The sequence below is a fragment of the Amphiprion ocellaris genome, chromosome 16, assembly GCF_022539595.1.
Source record: "Amphiprion ocellaris isolate individual 3 ecotype Okinawa chromosome 16, ASM2253959v1, whole genome shotgun sequence".
Taxonomy (NCBI): domain Eukaryota; kingdom Metazoa; phylum Chordata; class Actinopteri; family Pomacentridae; genus Amphiprion; species Amphiprion ocellaris.
Genome location: NC_072781.1, coordinates 18,803,232 through 18,812,112, shown reverse-complemented (window position 1 = coordinate 18,812,112; position 8,881 = coordinate 18,803,232). Strand labels below are relative to the sequence as shown.

At 40.3% G+C, this 8,881-nt stretch overlaps 1 protein-coding gene across 1 annotated transcript; it reads left to right on the top strand.

Annotated features, from left to right (window-relative positions):
- Positions 1-6,610: 6,610 nt before the first annotated feature.
- Positions 6,611-8,712, top strand: LOC111573088 (cytochrome c oxidase subunit 5B, mitochondrial). Its single transcript, XM_023277060.3, has 4 exons — positions 6,611-6,776; positions 8,139-8,209; positions 8,280-8,379; positions 8,466-8,712. The coding sequence occupies exons 1-4, from the start codon at positions 6,674-6,676 to the stop codon at positions 8,576-8,578; spliced, it is 387 nt and encodes a 128-aa protein (XP_023132828.1). The 5' UTR covers positions 6,611-6,673; the 3' UTR covers positions 8,579-8,712.
- The last annotated feature ends 169 nt before the right edge of the window (positions 8,713-8,881 follow it).

The following is an 8,881-nucleotide window of genomic DNA, read 5'->3' as shown; positions in this document are numbered from 1 at the left end:
TTCACTGGATCAAAATCCGTGTATGGTTCGCTCATTCGTTTTTCCGTTTCAAAATAAAATCCTAAAAAAACTAATAATCGCTTTGTTGTTGTTTTTTTTAGTTTGAAAATTAAATTCGAAAAACAAAAAGTAGAGAAAGAAAAAAACGCTGCGTTTTTACAAATTTTGAGGTTTAAACAGAAGACAAAGCCTTTTCCCATCTGAACCGGAAATCAAAGTCATAACTCGTGGCGACTTGACTTGACTTCTCTGTCCCAAACTCTGCACCACGTACTTTGAAAGCAGCGAAGACGTTTTTTTTTTTTTTTAAATTTAAAGGAGTCGATGCATCACACCGAGAGCTCATGATCTCAGTGTGAACAAAATTGCTTTAATATTCCAAGTAAGTATTTTAAAGTATTAAAATGTGAAGAACTCTGGCGATTCCGACCTTTTCCAGTTTCATCAGGTTAACTGGTGATAGTTTCCATCTCCAGATGTTTCGTCGCAGATTCGTCCTGACCACACCTGACCCTGACTGTATGCGAAATAAAGATACTAGATAAAGAACGAATCTGAGGACGAAACATCTGGAGACGGAAACTATCACCAGTTTACCTGATCACCAGTTAAACTGTAACAGCGGCACCAATTGATGACTAATATCCCGTCATAAACTGTCGTCCACATGTCGGATCTGACTGTAAAACATATAAAAGTGAAGCGTAACATTCTATAGTTAATAAAGTAGGCTGTGGCACTGAAAATAACATATCTGGTTAACTGAATAAATTACAGCTCTCTCTAAATCAGCTGATCGCGTTTTCTTAAATTGTTCTCCATACAGAACCTCCTGACTCTCATTATAGTACAATGTGGAGCTCCATGATTTCTGCGTGGGTTTTCCACTCTTAAAGAGAATGAAATAGGAAAAGGGCACGAGGACAGCCATTCTTGATGTGTTCACGGTCCAGACCAGCTCTAAACTGTTCTTCCTCGATAACTTCCGGTGTTGCTACAAAATATAACAACAGCCGTGTTTTGTAATTGGGGTTTAAAAAGCTAGAGCAAAAAACCAACACTGTGGGGTTTTTTTTTGTAGTCAAATAACACATTTCTACATTTAGGTTTCAAAAATGGAAAAACAAAAAACATCGTGGTTTATTGTTTTTTTTAGATTTTATTTTGAAACGGAAAAATGAATGCGCGAACCATACACGGATTGATAAAGTTACTGTCACAAACACTTTTCTTTCTGTTTTATTTCGCTGGTGAATTAAACGTACACAAACATCCTTGATGAATGTGAAACAGACTCATAGTTCGCCACGAATTCAAACATTTCACTGTCTGATCTGTTATGTTGTTGTATTTTTAGTGTGTCTAAAATCAACACTTTAACAGGATTCCTCCGAGTCTGAGCTCCATCCAGAAGTCATCAGGACACAAACGACCTCCAAAACAGTTGAAACACCTTGTTCTTCCTCCACCTGCAGCCTCTTCACTGGTTTTCTGTAGCTTCTATCATCCAGATGCAAAGCAAACATCCACCTCTGCCTGCAGTAAAAAAAAACCTTCTGAAATGCGCCATGACATTCTCCATGTATAGCCTCTTTAAATGTCTTCATACTGCAGTAGCTTTCTGTTGATGTAGCCTCCACATGATCCACCTAAAACCTCTTGTCATTGAATTCTGCCTCTAACAGCTCAAGAGTTTTGTTCTATCTGCAGGTTCTGTCAACCTTCACCAAAAGCATCAACCAGAATCCTAAGCTGCTGCCACTACCTGCAGATTCTGATAAATATCTACATCTCACCTCCACCTGCAGCCTTTTACAACCACATTCACTCTACAGCAGCCATCTGCAGTCTCAGCCACTCAGAGACTGTATATAGATGATGCAGTGCAGTTGAAGAAACTTGTTCTGTGTGTGACCTCTGTTAACTTCCACTTACAGCTTCTATCAGGAACCTGCAGCTGCTGCATCCATCTGCAAAACAGCTGCAGGCAAGACCTCCACCTCCACCATCCAACATCTGTCTGCAGATTTTCATAGACGACTCCAACCTCCACCTACAGCGTCTGTCAGGAACCTGCAGTTACAGCCTCCAACCTGCAGAAAGTTGTAGCCTGGTCCTCTACTTACAGCGTCTTTCCTCAAACACCAACAATGCTTCCACCTGCAGATTCTGACCAACACCTGCAGTCAACAAACCTCCACCTACCTCAGTAGATCATAATAATCTGGTCCCATAATGATTAAAGTTCCACATAAATAACGGCCTAGAATCAACTCAACTACACTAGCTCATGTTTAGATGATGAAAGTAAAACAGTTCTGTATGTTTTAAAAGTTCAGGTCATCACATGTGGTCTATTGTCCCAAACATCCAAGACCAGACCAAATCTGGCTACCATTACTAAACCAGAACATATATGCAGCAGTTTTTTTTTAAAATTTATTTATTTTTTACCCCTAGTGAATATGTAAAGTGGTGGACTATATTTCCTTAAATTGTTTTTTTTTTTGCTTGCAATTTAAACTGATTAACAGTTCTGATCTTTAAACTGATAAACAGGATCACTGAGTAAAAGGACATCAAGGTGAAGAGATGTAGAAATGTTTAGAAAGTTGATTTGTAATTTGTTTTTTTTCTTTAAAAAAATCTGATCGATAATAAAATGCTGTTTTTCATTTAAGAGTGATCACCTTATAGATAGATTTCATTGATGTATTTAGACTGTAGAGTTTTTGGATTTCCTTTATTACATTAATCTTGTCACACATTAAACATTAGACAACGCAGTGAAATACAGAGAATCACTTTCAGGATAAAATTATGAAGTTCATTCTGAACAAACAAACATTTTAAAAACTCGTGGTCTTTAAAATGTTAATTAAAATAGTCTTATTAGAATCAGCTTTTGTCACAAACTGATCTTTGTCAACTAGTTTAAATCCGTCCGGTCTGTTTCCTTACGTCTCCAGAGTGATGACGTCACGTCTGCTCTCTCCAAACCTCCGTGAATGAACGGAGCTTCTCGCCGGGTGCGGTGGCGCGCGCCTGTAATCCAAGTTACCGGGAGGCTGAGGCTGGAGGATCGTTTGAGCTCAGGAGCTCTGAGCTGCAGCGGACTATGCCGATCGGGTGTCCGCGCTAAGTTCGGTATCGACATGGTGCTCCTGAGGGAGCCCGGGACCACCAGGTCGTCTAAGGAGGGGTGCACCGGCCCAGGTCGGAGACGGAGCAGGTCAAAGCCCCCGTGCCGCTCAGTAGTGTGATCGCGCCTGTGAATAGACGCTGTAGTGCAGCCTGAGTAATACAGCGGGACCCAGTCTTTTTACACTCTTTGCTCTCACACTCACTCACTGCTAGGACAACACACACCAGCTAACACTACCACTCTAATCTTACTGCAGATTCGTAATGCTTCTCTGGATCCTGTTTTACAGTCAAAACTCTGCTGTTGGTTGGAGCTACAGCGCCTCCACCTGGACCAGATCAGCACTGACCATCAGACACCACAAACACTCATCTAAAACAGCCTCTGGTTCACTGCATCAAGTTACTGTAACAAACACTTTTCTTTCTGTTTTATTTCTCTGATGAATTAAACGTCCACAAACATCCTTGATGACTTCAAACATTTTACATTGTCTGTTCTCTGCAAGTAAACTCTACATTTTAATTGTTTGACTTACGTGTGTGTGAGCATAGATTCAAGAAGGTGCTGGAAACAATCCTCAGAGATTTTGGTCCATATATATATGATAGCATGGCACAGTTGCAGCAGATTTGTCAGCTTCACATCAATGATGAGAATCTCCTGTTCCACCACATCCCAAAAGTGTTCTGTTGGATTGAGATCCGGTGACTGTGAGGCCGTTGGAATACAATGAACTCAGTGTGATTTTCAAAAAAATAGTTTAAGATTTTCTGAACTTTGTGACATAATGTGTTATCCTCCTGGAAGCTGCCATCAGAAGACGGGTCCACTGTGGTATAAAGGGATGGACATGGTTAGAAACAATACTCAGGTAGGCTGTGGTGTTTAAACGATGCTTAACTGATACAAAGGCACCCAAAGTGTGCTAAGAAAATATCCCCCAACACTGTTATAGCATCAACAGCAGCCTGATACAAGGATGCTTTTATGTTGTTTACACCAAATTCTGACTTTACCATCTGAATGTCACAGCAGAAATCAAGGCTCATCAGAACAGCTAACAGTTTTCTAATCATCTTTTGTCCAGTTCTGGTGAGCCCATGCAAAAAGTAGCCTCACTTTCCTGTTCTTAGCTGAGAGAAGTGGCCTCTGGTGTGATGTTCTGCTGCTGTAGCCCATCTGCTTCAAACGTCGATGTGTTGTGTGTTCAGAGATTGTTTCCTGCATACTTTAATTGTACTGAGAGGTTATTACATTAGTGTAGCCTTTCCATCATCTGAAACAGGTCTGGCCATTATCTTCTGACCTCTGGTATCAACAAGACATTTTCTCCCAGAGAACTGCCCCTCACTGGATATTTTCTCTATTTCTGACCATTATCTGTAAAGCATAGAAATCATTGTGCATTAAAATCCCAGTAGATCAGCAGTTTCTGAAATAGATATACCAACCGACCCCATCATGATCCAAATCCCACATAAATAACTTGACATCGAATCAACCCAAATACTGAAAAGTTCTGTATGTTTCCCAAATTCAGGTCACAACATGTGGTCTATTGTCTCTCTGAATGGGAGGAAATTTTACAACTTTAATCCTGAATGCAAACAGCAAAACCAAACCGAACCTGGCAACAAATACTGAGCCAGAACTGTGATGAAACATCTTGTTTCACCCCAGTGATGAAATAAAGTGGTAGATTATATTCATTAGCACTATTTTATTGTTTATAGTAAAGAGGGGCAAAACTCACAAGTTGAATATTTTTATTTTGTCCTCATTGACTTGTAATTGAAACAGTTTTTTAAAATACAATCTAACTGAGAAACAGGATCACTCAGTACAAGAACAAGGTGAAGGCTAGCAGTCTGCAAAGTGACTGTAGAGAAAACTGTTGAGGAAGTGATGCTATGTCGATTTCATTGATGTGCTTAAAATTAAACATTATGTACTAGTTTCACACACTGCATTACAAAGCAGCAAAATTCCGAGAATAATTTTCAGGATAAAATGATGACGTTTACTTTGAACAAACAATTCAAACAACATTTTAAAGACTCATGATAATAAAGTGTTCTTTATTTTAAAAAGTTTTTGTCACCAGTGATATTTGTCAACTTCCTCAAACACTAATAGCAGAACATACTACGAAGTCTTTCTGTTTCTGTACGTGTCCAGGTGTCGCTGCAGCGTGATGACGTCACGTCTGCTCTCTCCAAACCTCCGTGAATGAACGGAGCTCTTCGCCGGGTGCGGTGGCGCGCGCCTGTAATCCAAGTTACCGGGAGGCTGAGGCTGGAGGATCGTTTGAGCTCAGGAGCTCTGAGCTGCAGCGGACTATGCCGATCAGGTGTCCGCGCTAAGTTCGGTATCGATATGGTGCTCCTGAGGGAGCCCGGGACCACCAGGTCGTCTAAGGAGGGGTGCACCGGCCCAGGTCGGAGACGGAGCAGGTCAAAGCCCCCGTGCCGCTCAGTAGTGGGATCGCGCCTGTGAATAGACGCTGTAGTGCAGCCTGAGTAATACAGCGGGACCCAGTCTTTTTACACTCTCTGCACTCACACTCACTCACTGCTAGGACAGCACACACCAGCTAACACTACCACTCTAATCTTACTGCAGCTTCTTTATGTTTTAACTTCCACCAAAAACCTCCACAGTAGTTTGTTTGTTTGTCCTACAGCGCCTCCACCTGGAGGAAAACCAACAACCAATCACACCAATTCATTCTTAAATTCTAACTGCTAACAGAACACAGCATCAGTTTGGATTGTTGCATTCTGCTTTCTCTGCTTTTGTTTGTTGTAATATTTTACTTACGTGCAGTGGGGGACTCTAAGCACATTTAATTTAAGTATTTTACTTTAGTACAACTGTGAGTTTTTTTTTCTAGTACAATCAAGTACTACGATAAAGGGGGGAATATTGTACAGAGTCCACTCCACTGGCACCTCCGAAGAGCATATATAGAAAAAGCAGTTCATAGTTAAAAATAGAAAATAAATTGTGCAAAAGTAAAGATTCCATACACAGAAAAATGCTGCATTTGGGTTCTTCCGATACATTTATAAACAAATACTTTGAATGTTGTGCAGTCTTTTAACCGTTATTTCGGAATTTCGTCATAGAAAGTATATTAAAATGCTTTTCATCAATGTGTCTCCCTCTTTCTAATATCAAAGCCTAAATGAAACATTACAGATGATCTTACTTAAAATGTCTAGTGATGTTTTCTAAGAAACAGGATGTGATGGTGACAAAGTGATTTTTAAGTGTGGAAACGTTAAAGAACCAATTTGATTTATATAAATTTTCATCATACGTCTAATGTATTTTTAACGGCCTGTAATTTTACCAGTATTTCCCACCTGCTCGTGATCCCGCCCCCTGTGAAGTTTCATTGGTCATCGTAGGCGTCTCTCGGCTCTCATTGGCCAGATCGCCTGTCACTCAGGTGGCCGTGTCGGGGTCACTTCAGTCCAGCTGAGTACCGTCAGGTCATTCTTGTACCTGTCAGACAGCAGAATGGCGGGACGTCTTCTTCTCCGAGCCTGTACGGCTACAACACTGCAGCTGAGGAGCAGTGTTGCGGTCAGACCGCTGCCGAGGGCCATGAGCACCGTGAGAGGTACGGGTCTGTTTATGACCGAGGAAATGAGGACTTCAGACCGTTAAAACAGGTCCAGACGGCAGTGGAGACGGAGAGCGGACCGTGGGAGAGACGCTGTTTATGTCGTAGTATCGTAGTTTTAGTAGTTGTAGTTGATGGCGCAGTTTAATCACTAGCTAAAATGCTTCATCAAACACGACGTCTGGATGGCATGTTAGCTCTTATTAGCTAGCTTTAATCACCTTAGATAGAGGCCTCTGATATTTATTGTTAGTAATAAAATGTGTTTGTTACTTTATGTGCTGTGAGATTCCCTGTGAGCCACCAAAATGTGAGTATCATGTATGAACTAAATAATGAAGGTCATTTGGACTTTAAGTCGTGGAAAGGCCTCGGATAGACCCTCCTCCTTTGGCAGACCGTGCTGGGTTGATGCCAGCACCCTGATAGGACACATAGGACTGTTGGTGTGGGACGTGTTCAATGTCGACGTGCAGTTTCACTTTACTGCCATGCTGACTGTCAGGGAAGCTTTGGTTTTATTGGATTTCTCTGTGTAGTATTTTATAGTTTTGAGGTACTTTGGTAAAGTACATAATATTGTAGGGTCTTAAAATTGGTCTGCTAAATTTGTATTACAAAATCTAAGTTCTAGACCTCATTATTTGAATTAGTCTGGTAATTTTTTATAGTAAATGTTTTTTAATGTCTTTATCTTTGCCAGCTAAATTTATACAGTACAATTGTTGAGTCTTTACCTTAATATTTAAGTTATACAGATTAACTGATACAGTAAATACAGCTGTTGGATCTTAACTTTAATATAGAATATTAAGGTTTATTTGTATAACAATATTGTAGGGTATTAACTTTAATATTACATTAGGCTCTCAAATTTGTGCAATAAATTGTGCTTTCGAATCTAATGTTTGAACTTGTTAATTTTCAATTCTCTATTGGCAAGCACCCTGTCTGCTTTAAATGTGTATATTGATAACAGTGACTTGGGCTGCCACTTGCGATTATTTTCATAGTAGATTCATCCTTTGTTTTATTAATTAACAAATTAGTTCTATGGCCTATAAAATGTCTGAAAATGGTGAAAAATGTCAGATGAAGTCCTCAAATGTCTTGTTTTGTTAACAACCAGAGGAGTAAAGAAAGCAGAAAACACTAGTATTTAAGAAGCTGGAATTTTTAAAAAATGCTTTTTTTCTCAAAAATTATTCAAACCAATCAATTATTAAAGTAGTAGTATATTATTTTAAATTGCTAACTACTGTTTGATTCAGCTGCATTTGCAGATCACTGAATAACCGAATGTTGTTGTTCCTTTATATTATGAAGATTTTTAAAAACCTCTGCTACACTGTCCTTCAGGAGTACCAACAGATGAAGAGCAGGCCACTGGACTGGAGCGACGTACCCTGCAGGCCCTCAAACACGGAAAGGTAGGCTACCGTGCACACAAGTATCCTGTACTTCAATTGCACATGTATTCATTTGTTTTTCATATTACAGGACCCCTACAGCATCCTGAAGCCTAAGACATATGCTGGCACCAAGGAAGACCCTCACATTGTGCCGGGCATTGGAAACAAGAGGCTGGTGGGCTGCCTTTGTAAGTGATGTATACTCGGTTCAAATGTATTTCCTATGAATGTGTACACCACACACCAGGTTAACACGTCACTTTCTTCATTGCAGGTGAGGAAGACAACACGGCTATTGTGTGGTTCTGGCTTCATGAGGGAGGTGCCCAGCGCTGTCCTTCCTGCGGTTCCCACTATCAGCTGGTCCACCACGAGTTGCCCCACTGATACTAAAACCTAACACCAGGAGCTCTGTACAAAGTGAGCAACAACAGACAAGTGTATTTGCCTCAACCGTGGCCATAACCTGCAATGTGTGCATATCATTTAACACGTACAGTTTATTAAAATGTAAACCTGAACTGAAGCGTCTTGCTAGAAATCTGTTGTTTGGGTTTTAACAAGAGAACAAATGAGCATTCATCCTGTTGTGACAAAGGTTCAGTTAAATTATTAAAACCAAACTAGACTACATCGTAAATCAAACTGAAATGTGTACTGTGTTGTGTACTGTCTAAGTTCATAATCTGA

Bases quoted from the DNA above. Each gene is read 5' to 3' on its own strand.
- LOC111573088 (XM_023277060.3), top strand. From the start codon at position 6,674: ATGGCGGGACGTCTTCTTCTCCGAGCCTGTACGGCTACAACACTGCAG. The intron at 6,777-8,138 runs GTACGGGTCTGT...ACTGTCCTTCAG, and splicing joins GGCCATGAGCACCGTGAGAG to GAGTACCAACAGATGAAGAG. The intron at 8,380-8,465 runs GTAAGTGATGTA...TCTTCATTGCAG, and splicing joins GAGGCTGGTGGGCTGCCTTT to GTGAGGAAGACAACACGGCT.